A 26,573-nucleotide genomic window follows, 5' to 3' on the forward strand; every position below is an offset into this window, starting at 1 on the left:
ATTTTGGCCATACATTTTCTCATGTTAAAAGGCATCCTCAGCCAATCCTCATGCAAAACAATTTAAGTCATTGGTTCTGATCTATGCCTTAATACACACTTGACATTTCCCTGTTAAGGATCCTTAGAGCCTCCTTAGTTCAAGCAGTAATCCTGGTGGGGTTGCTTAAGTAGCACAAGCTAACATCTTTCAGTTTGGTGAGCTGAAGCACTAACACACACACACACACACACACACACACGCACACGCACACGCACACGCACATGCACACGCACACGCACACACACACAGAGTGTGTGGTGGAAACTTGTCTCCAAGGCTGTTTATCCCATGCAATCCCACAATTACACTTAGATTCCAGAGGCATTCAAATAAGATTTAAAAAGTAATCCTGGCCCAGGGCTGAGGAAATAGGTCAGTTGGTAGTTTACCTTGCCAGCACGTGGAATTGAGTTCAGTCCCCAGAATCTGCACAAAAGGAGCCAAGCATGAAGGGGTATGCTTGGATTCCCAGGGTTGGGGATATGGAGACAGCTAGCCCCAAGTTCACTAGTAACCAACTAGCCCACTTAGTAAGTTCTAGGTCAATAAGAAATATTGGCTCCAAAGAAAAAAATGTACATGACACCTGAGATAATACCTACAATTGTCCTCTGGCCTTCACACACATGTACACAAATTTAAGTTGTTTCTGTTCATTTAGGGTTATTGGATATAACACAAGATCAAGCTCACAGAATGGGATGCTTCTGCCAGAGTATAATTCTGAACCAATTCCCTAAGGGAAGGCCCTTATAGGTCAAGATGTGTTTCAAAGTCTCTTCTGCAGTCTTAGTTGGCAAACCAGGGTCATAGATAAAGAAGTTAAATCAGGTCAGTAGAATTGTCTGGTATCTGCCAATTTGATGAGATTGTCTAGATTTTGTTTAGGATGATTTGTTTCTTTGTGCTGGGATGGATATTACAATGGAATTTGCCTCTTTCTCTCCTTATATTTATGGAACCTTTATAGGAATCTACATTGGTGGACATCTAGCCACCAAATAAGAAGTGTCTAAATGTAGGGACTTTTGTTTGTTTTGGGTGTGTGGTGTTTATTTTTCATCATTTTTGTTCAGTTTTACACAAGTATATAATGAGTTTCAGTCACTTTACCCCTGTTGGTCTGTCTCGTTCTCACCTCACATTGAAAGCCTTCTTCTCAGCAAGTCCCCCTCCTTTCATGACTTCTTTTTGCATGTGACCCACTTAGTGTAATTAGAGTTGCTTGTTGGGGGTGTGTGTGTGTGAAGTCATTGGAGAATGAGCCACTTACCAGCAGCTGTGCCACTAAAGAAGATGCATCCCTTGCCCAACCATTAACTGCCGATAGTCCCTCTATGAGGATATGTTTACAACACAGGTGTTGTATAGGCAACCACAGATATAGTGAGTTCATCGTGGTGCAACAAGTATATCGCAGCATCCAGGAAAACATCTTTTTGCTGCATATCTCCCCTTCCTTTGGCCATTACATTCTTTCCACCCCCTCTTCTGTGACAGTCTCTGAACCTTTGGGAAGGTGAAAGATGTCCCATCCAAGGACAGGTGTCCCATTAATCATGGACGTCTGCATTAATTTCTACTCACTTCAGTAAGACACTTCCCTGATAAAGGTGGAGGGCAGAGTTAACCTACGGATATAAACATGAGTGTTTAGAAGGCAGTTTGACATCATGACCATTTAGCAAAACATTACTAGTAGGTTCCTCGCCTATGACTTTTGAACGTACCAGTCATGGGCTCTTGACCAGGTTTACAGTACCAGGTATGAGCTTCCTCTTGTAGAATGGTAAACCCAGTTTTTAATTAGCAGTTATAAATAAGACATAAGGCAGTACTTGCTTTTCCTTATAGTCCTGAATTCTTGCAGGACAGTTTATGTTTGAAATTTACATTATGAGAATCAAGTTGACCTTTGAGGTGTGCCTGATTCCTGCAAAACAATACAAACCAAGACAAGGTGAGTGCTATTCTAGCTTCATAGACAGCAGGGGATGCTGTCCTAGGGCACTCACATCCCCAGGGTCAGGTATCCCAATGTATGGAATCAGATAACTACTACTAGAATCTTGGCAGTGCCACACTTAACTTTTCTGTGAAAAGAAAATTAGATGAAACAAAATTTGAAGATGTGCTCAAGATCCCGAGGCTGGAAGTAGATGTGGGCATCAGGTATACTGATATAAAGTGGTTCTAACCACTCCACGTGCCAGCCAGTGATTGAAGACTTCTGTAATAAGATGAACTTGATGGTAAACATCCCCTAAGGACAAAATGATTTCATCCTGTCCTCCCTGTCCCCAGCAGAAGAAATCCTGAGATCTGACAATGCTTATTGTATTATTCCTCCTGTAGGCCTCTCAATTTGGTATTTCCGTTTGCCCCTAATTGTATTCTTTCATTGCCTTTTTTTTTTTTTTTTTTGAAGACAAGAGATGTAGTACAGTATCTCCATTTGCTCAAAGACTTTTTTTTTTTTAATACACGAGAGACCGTGTACATGGTGGGTAGTTCTTATAAAAACTTGCTGCTGTAGGTCTGAAGTCTGAAAACTGTCATTCTAGGCAAAACCAAGTATTATTTCTCAGGCAAAAAACTGTGAGGCCTTTGTCCTAACATGCTGGTTTCACAATAGGTGCCCCTTGCTTGTGTGGGATGATGTGACAGAAGCCTGAAGCTTTTGAAGCACTGGCTTGAGTTGAGCCCTTGCTTGCAGTCCAGTGCCAATGACTTTGGGAAAACTTCTGTCTGAGTCCACATTACACATGGGAACACTGGGAGAATTCCACCTATTTATTGAGTTATTGCAAGGTTTAAATAAAATATCTTCATAATGTTCCTAGTAATTTAGCCTAGCACCTGTTAAGAACTTAGAGCTCCCTTCCTTCTCTAACACCATATACATCTCTTATGCATGAAGACTGAATTGACAGTTCCAGGTAGCTTAGGGAGAATAAAGCACTTAGAATTTTTTTTAATGGTTTAATGGCTGTCTCATCTCAGAAGTTGTAGCTCTTTGTACACACAATCATTTTTGTTCATTTCCCAACCAGTTTTTGAGTGTAGCCACTACGCAGACCTAGTTGCCAGGTTTGTGTATTCCTAAATATGAATGCCAAAGTGTTTTCTTTTTGTTTTTTAAAATACTCACTAATTAGTATCTGTTAGTGTACAAAGTAATGGCTTTCCTAATGACATTTTCATGCACATATAATTGTACTTTGCTTTTTCTTTAGTTGATTTCCCTCACCCCGATGATAGTAGCCTCTTTATTTCCATGGCACACATGTCAATACTCTTTCACAGTGAGTTTTCCAATTTCTTATTTGTGTGAAATGATTATCATCTTATAGGCTATCCTCAAATTGCATTTTATATCCTTTGAGAAATGTTCTACATTTTCAATGTGTAGGCAGTCACCCAGGCTCAGTTCTCCTAAAGACTGTTTTTTGATTAACCCCAAAGAATTTCTTGAATGGTGGCTATCAGTGATCTGCCCTACTGCAATGGATCATATTAAATAAAATGTAATTGTGGGGTATTCTATGCTCCTAAAAAAAAAAAAAAAAAAAAAAAAAAAGCACCATTTTAATGTCACAGGCACCTCATGAAAGATGCTTGTAGCTGGCGTACAGAAATCCCTGGTAGGGCCTGAAAACTGGTGCCACATCTTACTATTAGGGTGTTTTTAGACATTTTATTTGAGTGCACTAATCCTTGGTGTGCCAAAAGCAAAAAGCTTACTGTGGTGGTAAAGTGTACAGCAAATAAAATACACCTTAAAATATGGCCTATTGTTGCTTGCTTTTGTCAAGATGACATGTATTAGAAAATGTAGGATACCTAGCTAAATTAAAATTAAAAAGAAAACATGCATCATCTCAGGCCCCCGGAGGTGCCCAGTGGTGACTGGTTACTGTGGAGTCCACAATGTTCTCCGGCTTTCCGGCTTTCTGGCTCTCCTGCTCTCCCCTGCCCTCCATCTCCCAGATATTACATCCAGCCAAATGCTTCCACTGATACTTTGCATTTTAAACTTAAATTAATGGCAGTTTCATCTAGTTCACTGGGAAAATTGAATCACATGATTTATGCTGTTTTTAATCTACTTTTTATAATTATGATATTGCCAAGATTCTAGTTCATTAACTATTCTCTCTATCATTTTTAATTGTGCACAGTGCTCTGAAGTATAATTATAACAGTTTGGTTTTTTTCTTTTTTTAAACCAGTCTCCTGTTCTTGGATAATTAGATTATTTCCAATTTTTTTTTTTATTATAGAGAGTGCTGAGATAAACATCATTATAATTTAAGAAGAGTAAAATGTAATGATTTAGGGCACAGGTTCTGGAGATAAGCTCTCTGTGCTCAATGCCTCATGGCCTGTAACCTTGAACAAGCCACCTGGATCTCAAGTTGGTCATCTATGAAATAGGAACAAGAGTTGTACTTATTCTTCGGAGTCTCTAAGCTAACCCATATCGAGTCTGTAGAGACTATGGACACATTTAGGTATATTTTTGTTAAGACCTTCCCAAAACGCTGTGATCAAATGAAGTTCTTGAACTGAAGATAATTGGTCAAATTCTGCATCAGTATAAGGAGCATCTGTTTCTTTCTAGACACTACCCACTTACTCTAGTAGGCGTAGGACTCATAGAAGAAAGCTGGCTTTTATGTTGTAAACTGCATGACTCAACGGAACACATACAAGAGTAAATACACTGACAAAAACAGTAAAACACAATTTAGAAAGGAAATCACAATCGTGTTTAGGCTTCTGTGCTCTATTCATCCTACTTGTCTGCCTTCAGACTGCTGAATGTAGGCTCTGCCCTCATCCGCAGCTCATGTTGACACAGTGCCCACACTGTGGGGTCTGTGTAGCAGTGGCTTTGTAGGAAAATATAGCCCAAAGCAGGGAAGTTATCGCTTCAAAGCATGCCACAGTGCTCAAACATAGCCAGGAAATTAACCATGCTGGTGTGATAGTATTTCTTTGAAAGCCTGCAACTCTTTATTTTTTTCTCTGGTGATATTATCAATTTCTATTATAAACTCATTTTTATTATAAGGGGCTATCTTAAGGTACCCCCCCCCTTTTCAGTTTTTGGTCAAATTCTGAGAAATTAGAGCTGGTTTCTTTTTGTCTGCTTTCCTGGGGAAGTGTTGCATGGATTGTGGGAGGGCTCACGGAGAGAAGGGATGGGTCCTGGTTCCTCAGCATCTCTCTTTTACTTCATCACCATTGTGCTTTTATAAAATGCATTCTGTGACGCACAGTGTTACAGTGGGGGAAAGGCCTGACAATAACTTATCATAGGTTTCAAAATACAACCTTGCAGTCTTTGTCAACAGAATATTATAAGATAAAATTGCCTTTTGTATCTGCCAGCTCATTTTCCTTGGAGAACGAGAAGGGGCAGGTATTTAGCCCCTCTGGTATCTGAGGCTCCCACAATGTGGGAGCTATGAAAACTTTGAAGAGGGTTTAGCAAAGAAAAACAAAAAGTTCTGAAGAATTGCTGTGAGTATCTGAGATACGGCATGTAGTTCACTAATGAACAGAGTCAAGAGGTGGGGGGGGGGAGGGATACCTCAGCCAGGAAAGTGCTTGCTGTGCTAATGTGAAGACCTGAGTTCAGATCCCTAGCCCCATGTAAGAAGTCAGATATGGCAGCAAATGGCTGGGGTCACATGGAGAGGATCTGGGGGCTCTCAATCCCTGAGCTCCAGGTTCAGTGATAGAGAGTGACCCCAGTGTACAGACATGGTGCCCTACTCCACAGACCCCAGAACAAGGTCAAGGTGACCTTCATGCGTCAGGAATAAGATCACTAGTGACAGAATAGGGGTCAAGTAGACTGACTACCCAGGATTAAGGCGGAGGAAATGGATTAGAAAAAGGGATGGAGGATTTGTCTTGGGTAGAATGATGACTTCTTTCTCTACTGATGATTGATGAGACAAGGAGTGAGTTACACACAGCCACATACCTTACTTTGGATGGCTTTAAAGACAGGATACATTTGTCTCTGCCTAGGATAACTAACTATGAGGGTAAGGTGTGTCTGTACAGTTTTAAAACGGTATGGTTTTCTTTTAAGACTGAAAGTTGAAATTTTAAAAATGCAGGGCCCTAAACTACAGGCAACAGACTAAAGAACTGATATGAATAATAATTAGGTTTGGATCTCATTTTAGAGTTGCCACCTAATCTTATTTTGTGAAAGAAGATTGTGAGCTCCTAGGTAATTGCTTCCCTCATCTGCTTTAAGTTCAATAACTCTCGCTCATTGTTTTTAATTCTGTTAAAGAGTGTTTATTAAAATACTAATGAGACCAAAGCTGTACTGATTAAAAATGGAATTATTCCTTTAAACCTTTTGCTATTATGGAATCCACGGTAGGTTATACGGTTGGAAGATGGAGCCCACACTTCTGTCGAGTTGCTAGCCGTGTGCTTAGGGTTATTGTTTTCTTCCCAGCATTACTTCTGGTCTGTTGAACTTACAGTTTTTACACACAGATGCACTTTGCCCTAAGAGTTCTCGATGGGGCACATACTCCTGGTGATGGTAGCTAATAAACAACTGAACATGGGTGTTTACCAAGCAAGGTGTTTGTGTCCCTCATGATGGGTTTCAGGATGGTTGGCTTTGGGCTTTGGGATTGTTTCCTTCCACTGACACCACCCTACCACCACTGACTTCTATCTAACAGCCATTCTAATTATTCAAAGCCTCACTTTGAATATATCTTTCAATGTCTATTCTTTCCTTTTGTTTTGTATTGTTTCCTGTGCCTAATACCTTTTTGTTAGTTGTCTGTTTTCAGTCTTAGGTTGGATGTGTTTTTTAAATAGGCTACTATATTTATTCTGCTTTTTCTGTGGTGGTCTTTGGGCTTACCCACTGACATACATTTTGATTGGTATCTTGCAAACCCAGGCTGCTAAAGGGCCAGTCAAAGGTCTTTAACAACCCAATTCCTGATCCCCTCTTCCTTTCCTTGTTACTGGCTGGGTTCTAGCGCCTCTTACTGATCTGAGCAGTTGGTCTTCATCCTGCTTTGTGTCTTTCTTGCAGTTTTTTTCTAACACCAAGGATGACTCCATTTCCTTGCCTAAAATCCTCCAACTTCAGTCCCTTGTACAAAAAAATCCTCTGTATGAACTGCTCATCCCCAGTTTCCCTCCTAGCCTCCTTTTCCTTAACAACTTTCACTAGCTCTCTCATTACTATGGCCATATCAAACTCCATATTGTGGTTTAGGGAATAGGAAGAGCAAAGCCCCGGAGCTAGAAAATAATATGGTGATGCTTAAGCAGTGGAATGAAACCGCAAATGGTGCCTGGTTGGTGTCAGGTACCCTGAGCAGCAGCTGGTGCCGTGCAGCTGTTGGTGCTGGAGCCTGGATGCTCAGAGTAAGAATGTCGACCAGGAAGGCGATGGAGCGTAGTTGGCAGAGTGGTTGCCTAGCAGTTAGAAGCTCCGAGTTCAGTCTCCAGCATGGCATAAATCTGGTGTCATGGCTCACACCACAAGTCTCAGCACCCAAGAGATAGAGTCAGGAGGATCAGAAGTTCAAGGACATCCTTTACTACAGAGCTGGTTTGAGACCACCCTGGGATACAAGGAACCTTATCTAAGACATTTAAAAGGTGGTAGGTATCATGATGAAGGCTTATCTCTCACACAAAAGAGAGCAGAGAACAACTGCACGATCCAACCTCACACTCTGATGTCTCCTCTTTTTCTCATCCTAGCTTGTGATGGTGATCACTGGGGGCCTCACTGTAGTAGTCGGTGTCAGTGCAAAAACAAAGCCTTGTGCAACCCCATCACTGGGGCTTGCCACTGTGCTGCAGGCTACCGGGGGTGGCGCTGTGAGGACCGGTGTGAACAAGGCACCTATGGTAATGACTGTCACCAAAGATGTCAGTGCCAGAACGGAGCGACCTGCGACCACGTCACTGGAGAATGCCGCTGTTCTCCAGGATACACTGGAGCCTTGTAAGTTGATGCGCCGTGGGGCAGCACCATGGATAACAGTGCACCTCGATTTCTACTGCTCCTTCAATAGCCGCTGCGGGTACAGGTTCCAGACAGTGCTGTGATGGCCACTAGGGCCTACTGCTGCTTGACTTTTGAATGCCAGAGTTCAGTCAGCCAAGATATATGGACCTGCCTCCAGGCTGACCCAATGATGTGGGTGTGAATGAGTATGTTTTGGGATTACCATGACAGGTGTGGGTTTCTGTTGCAAATCTCCCACAATTCCATTCACTGTCTAGGAATAGTTGATAGTTGACTGGGGTTCTGCTCTTATGGCAATAAGTTGGATTTATCCAGGTGGATCCAGGGCCCACGAAGGAGACTGAAATGTTTGCATACAATGAAAGACAATATGAAATAATATGAAAGATCACGAGTCCTGTGGTGCTCATGGTTATGTGCATTTTATGAAATAGAAGTGCACAAACGGTTAGGATGCATTGCACACTAAACGTTTATTTATTTATTTATTTATTTATTTATTTATTTTTTCTGGAGGACACTGAAATAAGTCCTCGATCATCATGACTTTATTTTGGGAACAGCGTTCTTTGGTTTGCTTTTGAAAACAGAGTAAAAGGCAGAATTTGGGGAGAGAGGGAAGGAGGGAGAGAGAGACAGAGAGAGAGATCTTGTTCTTTACTTGGAAAATTACACACATAAATCACAGAACTAATAGTCGGGGAAATGTAGCTCATTAGGTAAATATGTCCTGCTGACAGTGCTAATGTCTAAAGTAGAATTAAAGGAGGAAATGTGCTAGCCTAGAAAGTCCTGGTTTTCAGAATAGATGTTTGTTTCAAACTGTTTTATTGTTAATATCACTTTTATGGGTTTTCACCAAGGCCAGCATTAAATAGGGCTGTGGAAAACTTGGAGGCATTTTATCAGGGCAAAAATGAAGGTGTTTCAGCGGGGAAGATCAGAGAACAGTAGGGTTAAAGGAGTGGAGCCGTTCAGGAGACGAGAATGCTGAAAACTGTGACTAGCACACGGAAGGAGCGTGTGAACATCAGGTCTTCCTTCATGATAGGACAAACTTCCAAAGAACGGTAGATTTCACTCCAGCACAAGAGCTTAGGAGACTACCCTGGACTACTTCTGTCACCAGTGTGTGGTCACTCTCCTTCCTGGAGCTCTAGAATGGAGAGATATTCCCCAAAACCAGGGTCAAGTAGATGACTTGGTGGGAGTTCATGCTGTGCAAGCCTAGGGATCTGAGTTCGGATCCCTAGCACCCACATAAAAAAACAGGTGTGATCTTTGGTTCTTATAACTCTAGTGCTGGGAATCAAGAGCAGGAAGAGACAGGTGACCCTGGGGCTTGTTGGACACCAGCTGAGCTATAGTCAGTGACCTCCAAGTTCAGTGAGAGACCCTGTCTAAGGGGAGTAAGTGGAGACTGGTAGAAGACATCCTGCATCCTCCTCTGGCCTCTGTATGCATGCATATGGGCAAGCATACCTGCACACAGAGAGAACACACACACACACACACACACACACACACACACACACACGAAAGAGAGAGAGGCAGGTCTTAAACCACAAGAAGGACTGAAAAAAGGACCTAAGGGCCCATCAAGACACTTCCAGCCATCGTGATTAATGTCTGAAAGCTGATTAAGTTAATCATTTTCGAATAAGGAGGAAAGATTATATATTTTAGGGTTCTGGATAATGAGATGTCTGTTACTCTGAGGATCATGCACTTGGATAAATACCAGTGTCTTATGTTTCACTTAAATCCTTTAGTTGTGAAGATCTTTGTCCCCCTGGCAAACATGGCCCACAATGTGAGCAGAGATGTCCCTGCCAAAATGGAGGTGTGTGTCATCATGTAACTGGAGTATGCTCTTGCCCTTCTGGCTGGATGGTAAGTGTCCCTTCTGCTCCCAATAGTCACACATTCCAGGACACACAAGAGAATATCATAAGGAGACTTTAGTACAAAAGAAAGTAGCAATGGTGGCTATGATTCCTACACTCAGATACGCAAAAGAAATCCTTCAGATCAGAGAAGTCAGAGGTAACTTTGTCCTGCATTTGTCCATAAAGTGTATTAAGAACTCTGATGGAAATAATAACAACCATGGATCTGCATGTTCCCCAAAGAGAAAAAGAAGCAGATATATGATCTCACACATAACAACAGCAGCTGATAAATAATGAAACTGTTCAATAACTACATTCACAATTGCATCCATGATGGAGGATGTCCTTCTGTATGCTGTGAATATATGTTTCTTTTATTGGTTGATGAACAAAGTTGTTCTGGCCAATGGACAGACAGGAGTTAGCCAGGCCAGGTGGGAAATCAAAACAGGGATAGAGAAATGTAGTAGGCAGAGTCAAGGAGATAACTATCCTGTTATTTACTCCAACCTTGGTAGCTTGAAGTCAAAATGTCACTGACTATCTAGACTCCACCTAAGCTATACTTTCTATAGCTGATATGACAAAAAACATAGGCATGGGCCTTATGACATATGGGAGAGGTGTTTTTTTTTTTTTTCAAGACCACTGTGGCAAGCATTCAGCAAATTGATCAGACCCATGGTGAAGGTCAGAAACTGGCCAGACAAAGTCTGATTCTTGAAGCAAAGTATCGGAACTAGATGGAATGGAGTTAGGGGGTGCAGCCTTTTGTTGAGGGCCTGAGGGTGGAAGGAAGCTGTACAAGGATCACTGGGGTGGTTCCAGAAGGCCCGGCAAAGCAAATGTTAGGAAACCAAAACCTACTATATGCCTCAGCCTTTTGGATCTAAGTACAAGCCAATGTTTCCTAGAAGCCTGAGTAGAAGTGTCAGATTATCTTGGACTCCTTCTCATCTCCCAGCTCCTGCATCAGCATCTTCTACCAACACTGGCCCTTGCTGGGTTTGTGGCAAGGGAAGAGTCTTGTTGTAGTGCAGTGTTCAGGGAACCCCAAGTTCTCTGAGTGAAGAACTACAGGCATTTCACCTTGAGGTTGAAATGTTCCCTTGTCACCTGGAAGTCACAATGTGGGAAGGTGGTGGCCAGAGCCTGGCATGAAGAATCCAGGAGGCAGACAGATGGATCCACTCTGTTGGTTCCCTGGAATCTGTCCTCAACCACTTCCTTTAGGCCACAACAGATGTTTCTTAATAGAAGCTTCCAAATGTTCTTCCCTCTGCGGGTAACTGAACTCCCAACTTAAATTTCCCCTTTGCAACATCTTATTTGTATTGTTATTTTAGATGTTTCCAAAGATGAACTGGTATTACACACACACACACACACACACACACACACACACACACTCTCACACACACTCACACACACACATGCACACACTCACACACACACCTCAGTCAATAGCAACATTGTCATCTTTCCACTGTTTGTTTACAATGAACTTTATCCATAGCCAACATTTCAACAGCATCCCTGGAAATTATGAGGGACCATGATGGGTCTTTAGAATCAGACCCAGCGTAAATGAGCATTTGCAGCAGATCCCACCACCCACTGAACCTTGGTCAACTGTTAGCTGGCCCTCAGTCCACCATTCCTTTGGAAATGTTATATTCCACTAAGTGTGGTAAGATGTCCTAGCACAGAGTAATTAGAGTTATTTTTGTATCTGCTCTCATCACCCATAAACAGGCCAGGCAAAGGCAGTTATCCTTAAATCTCAGTGCTTAGCAAAATGCCTGGCATGAGGACCATTCTCGGTTAAGCACTAATCTGAATTGTCTCTAAAGGGCTTTTATGGTTCCAGGAGCCTGGAGGGGAATCTTTCCTGTTGGTGGATAGCTTGAAACCATCAGAGGAGACTTAATTAGCTCACCAACTGCCTTTAGGGGTAGCCAGTAGTTAGAGAAAATGTATTTCTTACACTATCCAGAATAAACATTTAGAAAAACATCTGGTATTCTAGCTAGGCTCCAATTTCAGAGTACTCAGTCTGCCTCTTTGGAGAGAGAGAACAATGGAAAACATGAAGGAAATCCCATTATGTAGGGTATGCTGTTTGTACTAATTATGACTCTAATAAATATTCTAATGATTATAACTCCAATAAATCAGAGGCTGTAAACCCAAGTTACATAGCTAAGTGAAGTAAGAAACAGTGGTGTATTTCACCGATATTAAGATCTCCAGACCATGTCTTCATTTCACACACTCAGGATTAGAATATACATGACTGCACTTGCTAAGGATGGCTGGTAGGTTGAGGAGAAATGTCCTAGCAACTTTCTTGGGTTCTCCTTGGGAAATAAGTTTGCCTCAGAAATGTTTATTGAACCTGCTTGAAAATATGTCTTTTCTTCTGAAACAATGGTTAATTCCTGTAGGAATCTTTCTTAGGTGATGTTATTAATGTTAATTCAAGCACACCAAGTTTCAACCTTATGCACTGTTGCACCTTTTTGTTATTTTACTTATTTATTACATTTTTAAAAATTTATTTTACATACCAACCTCAGTTTCCCCTCCATCCTCTGTGACATCTTAAGAAGCTAGAGATAGCGCCCAGCATCTGGGAAAGAATTTGGTGTTTTGTATTCATCAGATGTTGCTACTTATGTAGCGAATGCTCAGTGAGCATTATTAACTTCTGGGGGGAGGAAGGCTCAGGGAAGAACACTTTGGAGTGTTTATAGATCCCTTAGGTTGCCATAATAATTTTATGTAATTTAATCTTAGGGTTCAGTTTTTCTTAGGATCACTATTCTCCTGCCTTTGAATGTATCTTGAGATTTGGGCTTATCAAGTCAATACTCAGTTTGAAATTCTTCCTATTTTAACAATGAACATTTTGTGTTCTAAAATGACCTTAATCTAATTTTCTCACAGCCCTGTCCTCCAAATCTCTCCCTCCCTTTCTGTTGTCTCCATTTTCTTCCTCTGCCTTTCACGGTTCTGGCTGGTGGCCCATCTAATTTTCTAAGTCTCTTTGAATCCAGGGCACAGTGTGTGGCCAGCCCTGCCCTGAGGGTCGCTTTGGAAAGAACTGTTCCCAAGAATGCCAGTGCCACAACGGAGGAACGTGTGATGCTGCCACAGGACAGTGTCACTGCAGCCCAGGATACACAGGGGAACGGTAAGGACACCGTTGTGTTTCTCTCACTATACATAATAAATTAAAAAGGACAGTTTGAAGAGTCTGGGGAGCATGCTCAGTATCGTGCAACTACAACTACTACATAATATTCCAGAGGCATCTAGAAAGTCTAAAGATGTTCGAAAATCTATCCCTGTTGAATGAATGAATGAAGCACAGTCACAGGACAGCTACATTGAACTGGAAGAAATGAGAGAAAGCATTAGAAAAAGACAATAGAACTTGAGCTATTCAGAACCCATGATGAAGGTGTCACTCTGAAACGCAGAGTGATTAGGACGGCCACTCTACATTTTCAGTATCTTTAGACAGACTTGAGGTAACACAGAATAATGAGAGGAGGGATGAGGCATTGACAGATTAGTTCTCAAATGGGACATGTAGTTCGGAACTTACATGTAGTGTAACTTCCTTCTCATCACCCAGAATATCTTAAGAGTACTTTTTATTTCCAAAATTCTGCTAATTTATGACTTTTGATTACATACTATGAGCTTCTCCACCTCTCCAGGCAGTATCTATTTTTTCTTATTAAGTGCATTTTTAAGTATTTTATACATTTTAAAAAATCTTTTTTTCAGTTTCTAACTGGATATTTTCTAGATAAAGAAAAACTTTTTTTTCATGTTTCTACTTACGTACTCCTTACCTTACCAATAAATATTTTAAGCAAGTACTAGGATTGTTGGATTTTGCAGTGATAGTACCCACCACTAAAAGTTAATCTGTTGGTTTAAAAATGTTTCTAATGACTTGCTCATTTTCTTATTAGACCAATTTGAAGTTCTGAATTGATTCTGATGAGTAGGAGGTCAATGTTTATTCTGCTTTGTGGGACATAGCATCGAGGAATTTTCTGTCTACAATTTCTGGTTTCTACATTATCTCCTTTCCAGTCCTTTGTTTTGTTAAGGTCTTTTGTTAGAAATAGCCGCTAAATTCAAATAAAAGCCATTTTTTGTTTACTTAGTGTCTTGATGTAGGAATTGCAGTTATCTCGATTATTTGCTCTACAATATAGAACGGGGCTAGTCTGTGTTACTTTGTGACCCATCGCCTAGTTCTAAGCTGTGCTTTGGATAGATGAGGTCATTAGATGATTGATTGACAGGAATGAAAAGAGACACAAAACCAAGAGGCTTCTAAGTGATTATTTCTACAATGTTTTGGGTTCTAGAAAGACTTCAGTGCACTTAGAGATTTAAGTTTAAAAGCAATACAAAAACACACCCATCAGGCCAGTGAGCTTGTGCTCATTGACTTGGAATTCAGGGGTAGAGAATAATAGCTAATTTTCAAATCAACTTTTGAAACTCAAAGGTAAGGGGGTAAAAGTGAAGTGGGGTGGGGGTGATTGCTCTTCTACCTATGCTTTGGTAAGGAATCAGTGGTGACCTGTGGTTGCTGTTTTCCATCGCTATCCTCATTTTACGTTATTAGCATACCCAATCCATGGGATGACAGAAAACTGATTTCTCCCTCTATCAAAGAACACAGTGAGTGTCTGTGAGGAAGTTTGTGGCAGGAGGTGGGGAGGAGACCCAAGGGTGGGGATTGCAAGTGTCCCTTCACTTGTCCTGAGACATCAGTGTGCCTGGAGCACTGTGATTAGGAGGGCTCCTCCACACCGGTTCTCACCGCAGGCAGCTGTCAGAAAATATACCCAGGATGTGGGGACGCCAGCCACCCCACCACAGAGAAACAACTGGCATACTCTGCAGGCTTGCAGGACCACGCAAAGGATGACAAATAAGAGGCTTTGAGGTTTGTGTAAAGACCCAAAGGGTACTGTGGTATTAGAAGATGCAGTACAGTGAAGTAGACAAGAAACGAAGGGAAGACATTTCTGGGATCCTCACAGAGCTCTGTGTGAAGATGCCTTAAGAGGTGCTAATGATGTGGCAGAATTACTCTGTGGTCTTTTGATGGCAGGGCCTGGGTCCGTGCCTATAAACAATGCTCAGTTGCTCAGTGAGTGTTCATGACTCAGTAATGAAGTCTATTGTTGTGAACCCCAAGACAGCCCTGCCAGGTCTGTGTTCTGTGTGACTCTGACAGTGAAGAAATGGCACAAAGTCGGGAACGGCAGCTTGGCACTGGAGGAACGCAGCACTGGTCTTCTCCAAGGAAGAGGCACTCACCTGTCTCTGTGACTGTGGAAGAATTGGCTCCTTCTCAGTGTCTTTGACTTTCCCCCAGGACAGCTGCTCCAGATGTTACAAAGCAGGCTGCAGGAAGAGGGGAAGTCTTTCACAAGCAATCACAATTTGATTCAGCTATTCTGGTCACTCTGGGAACTGAGGTGCTTCAAAGACAAGGATCACCACCCCCATTTACTTTCTCTTCCTTAAATTTACAGCCAGATGCAAAGTAGTGATCAGGATGACATCAATGTAAGGATATACCCCATTAATTAGTGTTTTATCAGTTTATGTCTATTTAATGATTACCCTTTCTCCTAGTTCTAGAACGATACTAGAAATCCCTTTCTTCTTTTATTTTTAATAGAAATCCACAATTTCTACATTTCTTCTCTGGCCAATGTTTATTACTCTCTGTAATTTCTCTGCCATCTTTCTTAAGAAAGTAGTGTATTACTGATTCCTGAGATAGCCTTTCTTGTTTCTTGTGGGATCACAAAAAGCAACCCTAAGGGTATGAAAGGGAAATAGTCTTAAGCTAGAGACCAACTGGAAAGACTCCACTCCATGACGTTTATTTAAGACAGAAAACGTTCTGAATTCACGCATTGAATTATCACACTGTATCTTATACATCTATACATACTTAAAACGGTGATTAAAAAAAAAAAAAAAAAAACAAACACTGGAAAAGTCTCTCCTAGAAAGCTGCCCCCATGTTTGGGTTTGGAGATAGAAAGGCACAGTGATTACTGACAGGAAGGCTTGGCACTGACAGAAGAACCAGCTCTCACAGTGACAGCCTGGGCAGCAAATCCAAGTGTACTTGTTCTGAATTGACACTAGAAACTACTCGATGTTAAATTAGAGGCTCGAAAGGTGAATACAGGCCAAGACCAGCTATAATACATGTTACCTTCCAAGACAAAGAAAATACTGTGCCAACACACAATGAGCCCTCACATGCTGCTAGTTCCATGTAATGGGGTGACATAACTTTCCCAGCCACATTAAAACTGTGTAGATAACTCAAAGTTCAGTTTTCCCTAATCAATATTTATATATTTACTGTGTGTGTTGGTGGTGGGGTGGTGCATTAAACCTGTGTTGGGGTCAGAGAGCAACTTGTGGAAAACAGTTACTCTTTTAGTCACGTGGCTTCTGGGATCTATCTGAGGCCACTAGGTGTCTTTACCCCTGAGTCATCCCACCAATGCAAAGTTTAGCATTTTATTGTATTTATCAATTCATAGATGAGAGTGAGGAAGTGGTATTTTCTTTTCTATTTTATTCATTAGCATTGAGTTGCAAGGACATCCCATCAGGCATATTGAGAAGCTCTCTTGCCAGTCTTTAGCAAAAATTTAGGTTAGGTTCAATCACTGAGTCTCTCTTTAAAGTGCACACTTTCAAAGAACAAATCGGATGACTTGGTTTGTTAAAGATCTTGAAGGTTAAAAATATTGAGGACCTTTATAAAAATACTCCAGTCTAAAAGTAGCTATATGCGTTCATATGTAGCTCTAAACTCTACGTGGATTTATTTGAAGTATTCACTCAGCGGCTCGAAAAGTTCTTTTGCGGTTAAGCAGTTAGTGATGGCATGCTGACAAATGCACTTGGAGATGTCCAGAAGCAATGAAACCTACTAGAAGGTCCTTTCCCTTTTCTCCATCACATTTAATGCATGCTAGAGCCAGTGTCAACCAGCAAAATGTCAGAAGACTCCAAGGGTTTTCCCTCTATTCTTAGACGCCCAGTATTGACACTCACCACACCTTATCATTAAAATTATGCCAAGCCTGGAGGAAAGGCTGTTTCTCTTGGAACTGTTTCTCCATCGTTGCTCTTAAGCACGCCTTGCTGCTTGCATTGTACAGATCTGAAAAATGCAATGCTGACCTACATTTTTTTTTTTTTAATTATAGTCTGGCATGAGTGGAAAGCCACATGGGAAGTGGTTGCTGAGACAGTGTCCCCTACCAAGATGAGCCCTCCACTAGGTGTGACTTCATCTGTGTATTTTTGGCTGGACTCTCTCCATCACCTCACCTCGCCAAAATGAGATTTGGCTAGCCCCAATAACCACTCATGCTTCTCACAGAGCAGTCAAGATGCCTTCCTTTCCTCCAGCATCCGCATAAGCTCCCCACTTCACCCAACTTACCTAAGCATCTATACCCTCCCTCCACACTACTTCTTTTTTTGTTAGAAAGACACTAAGGTGGGTTTTTTTCCATTTCCATTTGGCCATGCTTCCCAACAGAGAGCAATATCTCACTTGCCAAAAGGAAAAAAAAAAATCGCTAGTCTACACAAACAAAGCCTTCTTAATAAACTACAAACTGGGGTAGAGGACACCTGATGTTGGAAGTTCCGAATGCTTTGAGTCTTTGTATTTAGTTCTCCGTTTTTCATGCTTACGATTGTTAATGTTATTATCCGGAGTGATCTGTATGAGACAGCAATGAGTGCTTTTCTGCCTATAATGGAGCAAACATGAAATACTATGGATTCGAAAAGCTTCAATGTGTACATGTTTAGGCCCCTTTGAACCCACCGTCTGCCTCTTGTTTGAATAGGTGTCAGGAGGAATGTTCAGTTGGGACCTATGGAGTTCGCTGTGAAGAGACCTGCAAGTGTGTTAACGGAGGGAAGTGTTACCACGTGAGCGGGGCGTGCCTATGTGAAGCAGGCTTTGCAGGCGATCTTTGTGAGGTGCGCCTGTGTCCCGAGGGCCTGTACGGCATCAAATGCGACAAGCGGTGCCCCTGCCACCTGGACAACACTCATAGGTGAGTGCCAGCTGCTCTGGGGAACATTTTCTATTAAAGTTCTAACTTTAGTGTCCCAGGGTTGGCAAGAATGGCCTCTCATTGACAGAAACCATCAAGTTGAAGGACAATTTTTTTTTTTTCACTTAGTGACTGAAAGCTCCTGTTCAAAGGGTGAAGGTTATTGGTTGTTGGTGGGTATTGAGTAATTTTTTTTTTTTTTACCCCATTGATGGGGACTGGTAAAAATGGCTTTGCTAAAATGTACAGACCTGTTCCCTAAGAGAAGAATTGTGTGACACTCCCTTAGAAGCAAAGATACCATGGAGAGACAGGGGTTAAACCAAGTTCAGGATGTGAAAATATCATGCTCACTGCAGCATCTTTTACTTGACAGCACATCTGTGGGAGACAAGAAAGGCGACTGAGAGGAAGTGAGCGAGGTTTGTGAAAGTGCTTCACATGTGGAATAGCTTTCAGAACTGATTGCTCTGACTCTGAGCCCCCCCCCCAAAAAAAATAACCCTCAGAGGGTTCTTTCAGCTCAAAAACCTAGGAACAGGAAACCACACTCCTGTTCACCCTACTGTGCCTTGTCTGTCCCTGAAAAGTATCTTCCCACCTATTCTTTCCTTTACCCCTTCTCCACGTTCCAGATACATAGAACAGAATTCCCAGGCATATGCAGACTTCTGGAAAAGATAAATGGACAAAAGTGTAGTGCAGTAAACAACAGTTCAGCTGTTAGAAGAAAGACTTTTATTTGCAGTCAGGACAGATGATCCTCCATTTATACTTAGCCATATCAAATCCCAAACACATAAGCATTAGAGGGGAACAGAAGTGTGTGGTTGGCTTATTCTTTAAGCCATTATTATGAACAGAAGAGAAATCAACTTTATATTGTTGTGTGTGTGTGTGTGTGTGTGTGAAGAAGTGTACTCTCCAAGTGATTCAAGCAACTGTGCTATGGTCAACGTTGCGTTTCCATCACTGAAACATATTGCTATCTCTTACATGAAATATTGGATAAGTATGCAGATAATAAAGGCTCTACAAAGGTTTATTTTCAACTTTCTGCTGTGTAAGGGGCTGGTACAGTTAAACACAAATCATGAGTTTGGCTTCCTCTACAGTAAGGCAAGCCTTGTGTAGTGCCATCACTGGTGGGTTGTTTTCTTGTTGACACAACTGAAACCCAATAAAGCAGAAAACTACACAGAGTAAACCTCTATTCTGAGAGGAACTGGAGAAGCATGGGGACTTGGTTTTGGTGGAACTGGGTTTCTAGATGCAGGTGGAAGGTGTTCCCCCCCCTTGATCATACTGACATAGGCCTCTTTGGATTAAATGTATATACTCCAATAAAGAAGTGGATAGATAGATTGTTTGCCAATAACATGGATGAAGACAATGCTGAAGTGATGTCTATCGAACATTAACAATTTAAATGCCCTTACTCACGAAAACTATTTTTAAAAATTATCTTTTGCACATTCCTGTTAAAGCTGGTTAAATGTGGGTTACATGAGTCTATCACACTGGCTACACAGCTGGAGTCATTTATGAATTCTCCTATCTTGAACATCCCTGTAAAATGCAGGGACTTAGAATCATTGTTTTAATTGAAAGCCTAATTTGTTCTCTTATCATCTAATAAAGCAAGTAGAGATTTGCCATTTTATATATAATTCATGCAGTAAATTTATCCAAGCCTTTCTGTGTAGTTAGTAAAATACACATAGTGCAATGAAAGTTTCCATAGCATTTAGGTTCTGTGCATATAAATATTGACATATGAGAGCCACACATTTGAGGAGGGGTTAGTATAGTCTAGCATTAGTAACATCACAACAAATAAACACATGATGCCAAATTGAACAGCCTTAGTAGCTGATGACTTTTAACTTTGTGAGTTAGGTTCAGCCTCTGCCTAGGGTCTCTTTTGCTATTTTCTGTAAGTTCTCCAGGCAGATCCATTGGAAGCTGGCTGGTCTTCGAAATCCTCACTCCATGTCTGGCATTTGGCTGAATGATAAAATCGATTAGGCACACGGAGTCTTTGGAAGGGTAGCCTGGGCTCATTTTAGCCAACTGGCTTCTAAAGGCAACAGCAAGCAGGGCTCTACATACATGTAGGCATTTGGTTATGCCGTGTTGCCCAATATTCATTATAAGATGAAGAACACTCATGGACCCAGATTCAATGTGCTCTACTTTATTTTGAGACAAGGTCTCATTGTGTATCCCTGGTTGACTTAGAACTTGCTATGTAGACTAGACTGACCTTGAACTTGGCCTCCACTTCTTTAGGAGAGGCATCACCCCAAACTGTAGCCATTTTATTTTGTAATCCATTATTTAGTTGAAACTGAAATTAATTTAAATATATTTACATGTGATTTTAATACTTTAAATATTAATAAACCAAAGGCATTTTTATTGACCCAGACTTTCAGGTGGAAAACTAATGTTCATAGTGGAAATGATTTATAGCAAGAATATAAAATGCATTTACTTAGATGGGGCATAGCATATGTATACCAGTCTTTGTTAAGAAGGACATGTAAAATAATAAATTAAATAAAAAAATTAAATTAAAAAAAAAAGGACATCCAGTAGCTGTTAGCAAATCAGCATGTGCCTTATTTTGCAAACACCACCTGTTCTAATTTGCATTCCTGTTGTTATAAATACCATGACTAAAAGCAAATTTAGGAGGAAGAGGTTTGTTTCAGCTTCCACTTCCAGGTAAAAGTCTGTCACTGAGGAATGTCAGGAGCAGAAATGATGAAGAAAGGGTGCTTACTAGCCCCATCTCTTCATGCTCTCCTAACTCTGTTATAGAGTCCATACCTATTTGCCTAAGGGTGATGCCACCCATAGTGGGCTGGTCCCTCCCATATCAGTCACCAATCAAGAGAATCCCTCACAGACATAGCCATAGGCCAATCTGATTGAGTCAATGCTTCCAAGTGACATTCCCTCTTTCCAGGTTGTCAAGCCCACAATCAAAACTAATCAGGAGACCACCCAATTGTCATTGCATTTGAGTGCATACCTCATATAAGGAAATGAATAAAAGGAAGCTCAATGACTCCTATGTTTTAGTAAATATGTCTTTTGTGGGTCAAACCCAGGACCTCAGACATTCTAGGCAAGTACTTTATTACTAGCAAAGTTCCAGCTCTTCTCAAGATAAATATATATATCGAGACAGAGTCTCTCACTAAGTGCCCAGGCTGACTTTGAATTTACAGTATGGTCCAAGCAGTCCTTGAACCTACCCTCCTCCTGCCTCAGACTCCTAGTAGCTAGAATCACAGGCCCCTGCCACTAGCCTCAGCCAATATTATGTACAACTGGATTCCTGTTACAAGTTAGCTATTAAAATGAAGAACTGCTTAAAAAAAAAGTAGCAGTAATTCTATGCATGTACAAAATGACAAATATTTCCATAGGTGCATAATTATATTTTCATGTATAAAGTAATTTGTTCTTTAGGTAGAAAACAGATATGAAGTATATCACCCTTTCACCTCCAATCTTCCACATATAGGTTTCATTGCCCATTAACTGCATGAATGAGAGGCCACTGAGTACCTCCAAACCACTCTGATATCCTACACTTAATTACAAATTGGAGAACGCTAGTCCTGGTGTCAATCATTCTGAGAACCAGTAGGTTGTGCTGCCACTCACAGAGCCCCTTGAATATCATTTTCCCTGTCTGCCCCTCAGTTCACATTCATTAATAATATCTATTTTGCTCAGCATTAATGTCTATATTATAAATAACATTTCTGATTTTTTAGTGTAAGCTACTTTCTACCAAAGATTGTCCTTTCCTTTAGAGAAGGTTAAGATAAAGTAAAATATTTTGTTTCCTTTTGCTTTTCTCAAATACAAGGTTTTACTCATATAAATTTGTCTTGTTTTCACAGTCTTGCTGACTCTATATAACAGTGTTAAATCCTAAATTTTAGCAATTCCTTTTCACATTGAGTCTCTCCCAAGGCTGCTAGCAAATTTGCTTTCCTTTCAGTTTCAAAACTGATACTATATATTTCTCTGGGGTTTGAGGCAATTCCCTTTCATTTAAGACTAACACTTTTGAAACAAAGTTTCAGGGAAGCCCTGCCTTTGGACACGGGTACCTGTGTGGGGGCTCAGCGATGCGAGAGAGAAGCAGGGACTATATGAAAACCAGATCTGGAATTGGCTATGTCTCTTTGACCATTCACTCTGCTGTCTTTGCTGGGAGCCTACTGTGTGCTGCAGATGGGCAGTAAAAGTGACTGAACTCCTGGCCTCATAGATCTTGTGGTGTGGTGGGGAAGAAAGATGTCAAGGTAAAATAAGTTAACACTGCAGACCGAGAAGTGAGTTGAGGAAGGGTAGGATGCAGGGAGAGGGACCCAGACAGACCTCCTTAAGTCTTGGTGGTTGGAGAGGGGCAGTTTCAGCAGAGACTGAGGAGAAGATGGGGAGAGAGAGATGAAGAGTAGGGAAAGTGCCCTCTAGGACATTGGAGTAGCTCCCTATGGAAGCTTGTGGAGAACTCTGGTTGTTTCTGCAAGCTGAAAGAAATGCAATATGGCTGAGTGTAATGATAAATTGAGAACCGTGATGGCAGGCCTTTCTTGGTGGGGTTGGATCAGGCACAGACATGGTAGTGGCCAACGCCGAGGCTTTGGGGCTTTTTTAGGGTGACTCTATATCTGGCTTCACAAGGACAAGCTAATTAAGCCTATTGTCCTAGGATAAGTTTTATTCTTTCCTTCTCCATTCTTGAGAGGTCCTGGTTTAGGTAACAAATACTACAATCATGCCAGCATGGGTTTTATCACAAGTGTTGTTTAGTGGGGAATCTTTGACAAGCTTTAAGGAGAAGCTTATGGTGTGATTGATGCTTTAGGTGACAAGGCAGGTGTAGATGCAGGGAGGAAGACTTTTTAGTTCAGTTGACATGTTATAGTACAATATAGAGGATATATGGAGTCAAAAGGTAGTTTTGAGTTGGAATGGTTAAATCCTAGTAGCAATGGGAGATGAGGCTGAAGGAGAGATCGAGAACTATTCTCTGCCCTCATCAGAGAGGTTTCTTCTTGCAGTAGATGGGAAGTAAGATAGAGTGTTACACACACACACACCACTGGATAGTGTGCAGAGTGAGAGGCTTTGGAGCACTTAGTCCTAAATGGGATGTTTCATCAAGTTCCTACCCTCAAGGATCAAGGAGCTATTTAAACCAGGAAAAGGGTAAGAGTGTAAGAGCCAGAGGTGCCAGGTGACTACCGTGAAACTGTGTCTTCCAGACACAACAGGACTGATGCACATATGAACTCAGACACTGTGGCAGCACACACAAGATCTGTGTGGGTTCAAAACAGACAGGATCCCCACACTGAGAGGGAAGTGTGGACATGGAGTGCCATCCTTAACCAAGAAAATGGATGCAATCGATACCTTCTAGCAAAGGAAAACTAAAGCCAGTTTTCTCCAGTGGAGTTTCACAGGCCTACTCACCGCATTCTGGGGCAGGCCCCATGCCCAGGAGTAATTGATTAACATAAATTGAACTCACTTGAATTTTTGTAAACATTTCGTCTAATTTTGCTTTGTGTGTGTGTGTGTGTGTGTGTGTGTGTGTGTGTGTGTGTGTGTGTGTTTCTTTTCTGTTTGTTTTAAAAACAGGGAAAAAAACCCCACAGAGTTGGGTGGGTAGGGAGGCAAGGAGAATCTGTAACTCTAGTTCAAATCTGTCTGCTGACCTCTGGGGACACAAGGCATGCATATGGTGCTCATACTTACATGCAGGCAAAACACTCATCTACTTTTTAAAAAATAAGGTTATGGGGTACGGCTGAGACCTCATTCAGTAAGGTGTTTCAAGTAAGAGGCTTTGTGGCTTCCCTAAGGTCATTCAGGTAGATGGAGAACTAGAATTACATCCTGGCTTCACCCCTACAATTCTTCAACATCCCCCCCCCCACCAAGTACAAATTCTACCACTAGTTCCTTTAGAAAGACCATTTAGCATGTGTCTAGATGGAAATTAGATTTTGTTGTTTTTCCTATTTAAGGAGAGGATTTGGGCTTCATTGGGGGGGGGCATCTCTACACAGTTTTTCTGTTGCCAGCAGAGTTTGATTGTTAAGGTTTCCCGGTGTCAGGAAGCACACATGTTTTGGGCCAGCATGCTACAGAGTGCCTTATTGTGACCACTCACTTGCATGAACATCTTAGCACAGCTGATGTGTGCATTTGTTTTGGGGCAACAGCTGGCTGTCTGGCCTGTCAATGTGGCTACTGTTCCAGGTAACAGCTGCTGCTATATCACCAGGTAGATGGCTTGGGGGGAGAGGCTTGTTGGCGAGGCCGCTGCTTTTGGAATTCCTTGGATATCGCAGAGTGGACTTGGTGTCCCATGGAGCTCTTCATTTTGTCTGATAGTGTTGCCTTCTTCCTGAGTTATACTTTCAATTTAAGACACTTAAAAACTTTACACAAAAGGGTATGGTTGCTGTAGTCACTTGACTAGGGCAGGTCAGCCAATTAATTGAACACACCACCATAGGAATTAAACTTTCAATTATATGCAAGGAATTACCTGCACATTTAGTGATTATTGATAAAGCAACATTTGCACAAAGCTGAAGTGTCATGTTTATCCCAGAATGACTTGTCCTTTTCATCTGTGTCTCTCAGCTGTCATCCCATGTCTGGAGAGTGTGGCTGCAAGCCAGGCTGGTCTGGACTCTACTGTAATGAAACATGTTCTCCTGGATTCTATGGGGAAGCTTGCCAACAGATCTGCAGCTGCCAAAATGGGGCTGACTGTGACAGTGTGACGGGAAGGTGTGCCTGTGCCCCTGGATTCACAGTGAGTAACTTGGGCTCTGGTGGCAGGAGAGGGATACACAGTATAGAACAGATAAGCAACACAATTTATGTGAGCTACCATGAAGTACAGTAAACATGATTAAACCATTCATAGCATTCATGAGAGAACAACTATCCATTGATGACTGAGAACACTAATAAAACCATCAAGGTGCCACAAATGTTTAATATTAGAACTCACCAGGAATTTGACCCATTTTAATTATTTCTTATGTAATTGTTTTATTGTTACATATAGGCAATAAAGAAACTGTCAATATGGTTATTATTTGTTATTATTTTCTTGTTTTTCCTTTGTGTAACAGCCCAGACTGTCCTGGAACTTGCTTTGTAGACCGGGCTGTCCTAGAACTCACAGAGATCTGCCTGTCTCTGCCTCCCAAGTGCTGGGGTTAAAGGCATACACCATCACTGCCCAGACTAGTTATTATTTCAACAGTTTCTATTTTAATTCCACTGAATTTAAAGACACAACATGCTTCAGTGAACATTTATGGTATATTTGCACTATACAGTCAGTTAGTTGCACAGTTTTGAAGTTCCTTTGAGAGTGTAGATTCTGCAAATGTTCCTGTATGAGAGAGCAGAATTGGGCATGGGGTCCTGGGACTTTCTTAGCTGTTGAAAAGGGCAAGTGGTGACTTGTGCTTTGTTTTCTCCCATTGTAAATAGAGCATTGAACTCTCCTGAAAAAGTGGGCGATGAAGTCTTAGGGCCCAGAGAACCTTCCTAGAGTGTTCTGTTCAGAGTCACAATCCTTTGGCTGATACCTGAATTAACCTCCCCTTAAAAGTCTTTTGTGTTTTTGAAAAGAGATGTCTCTCAGTCACCTTTGGTAGCTTAGTTCTGTGTTCAGTGTCTACTGCTGGAAAACTGAATCATACCACTAGCTGAGTATTGCTTTGATTCAACCATTAACAACATTATGTAGTGTACAAGGAGGCCCATGAAGCACTTAGACATGATGTACAGTTCATGTTTATATTTTTGTTGGTAATAATTGTACAGTTGTTATCATTCATTTTTGTATACCTACTTGCATAACCAAGGGAGAAAGGTTTGCTTTGTTGTTCTGCTATGAAGACAGATGTAAAGAAATTAGCAGGATTTGGATATGTCCCATTTAATAATTTTATCATAATCATGGACTAGCCAGTGTTGCACTTGAGTATGTACAATTTATATAAAGTATAGGATTATAGCAACTCTCAAAAGTATAGTGTCAAAATTAGACAGGAAACACAATTATCATTGCCACGGTATATTTTTGTTTGTGCTAGCATAGTGTCAGTTGGAAAAAATAGCTGTGTTTTGCTGTTTATGCTCATCTAGGGAAGTGACTGTTCTACTCCATGTCCTCTGGGAAGCTATGGGATAAACTGTTCCTCTCACTGTGGCTGTAAAAATGATGCAGTCTGTTCTCCTGTGGATGGGTCTTGTGTCTGTAAGGCAGGTAAGAAGAGTATGTATATCTGAATCTTTTATTAGACCCTGGTCCTCTCCCCTCCTAGAGTCACTAGAAGGACACACAAACAAGGGCTCTAGCTTTAAATCCAATGA

The 26,573-nt window shown here is 41.3% G+C and overlaps 1 protein-coding gene across 1 annotated transcript in view; it reads left to right on the top strand.

Annotated features, from left to right (window-relative positions):
- The window catches only part of Megf10 (multiple EGF like domains 10), a 137,418-nt gene that overhangs the window by 79,018 nt on the left and 31,827 nt on the right, over positions 1-26,573 (top strand). Inside the window, exons 6-11 of the mRNA XM_051201183.1 lie at positions 7,813-8,059; positions 9,856-9,976; positions 13,035-13,171; positions 17,916-18,128; positions 24,819-24,993; positions 26,346-26,466. Coding sequence (XP_051057140.1) covers positions 7,813-8,059; positions 9,856-9,976; positions 13,035-13,171; positions 17,916-18,128; positions 24,819-24,993; positions 26,346-26,466 — 1,014 coding nt within the window. The remainder of the gene's footprint in view (positions 1-7,812; positions 8,060-9,855; positions 9,977-13,034; positions 13,172-17,915; positions 18,129-24,818; positions 24,994-26,345; positions 26,467-26,573) is intronic.

This window comes from Phodopus roborovskii, unplaced genomic scaffold (genome assembly GCF_943737965.1).
Source record: "Phodopus roborovskii unplaced genomic scaffold, PHOROB, whole genome shotgun sequence".
NCBI lineage: Eukaryota > Metazoa > Chordata > Mammalia > Rodentia > Cricetidae > Phodopus > Phodopus roborovskii.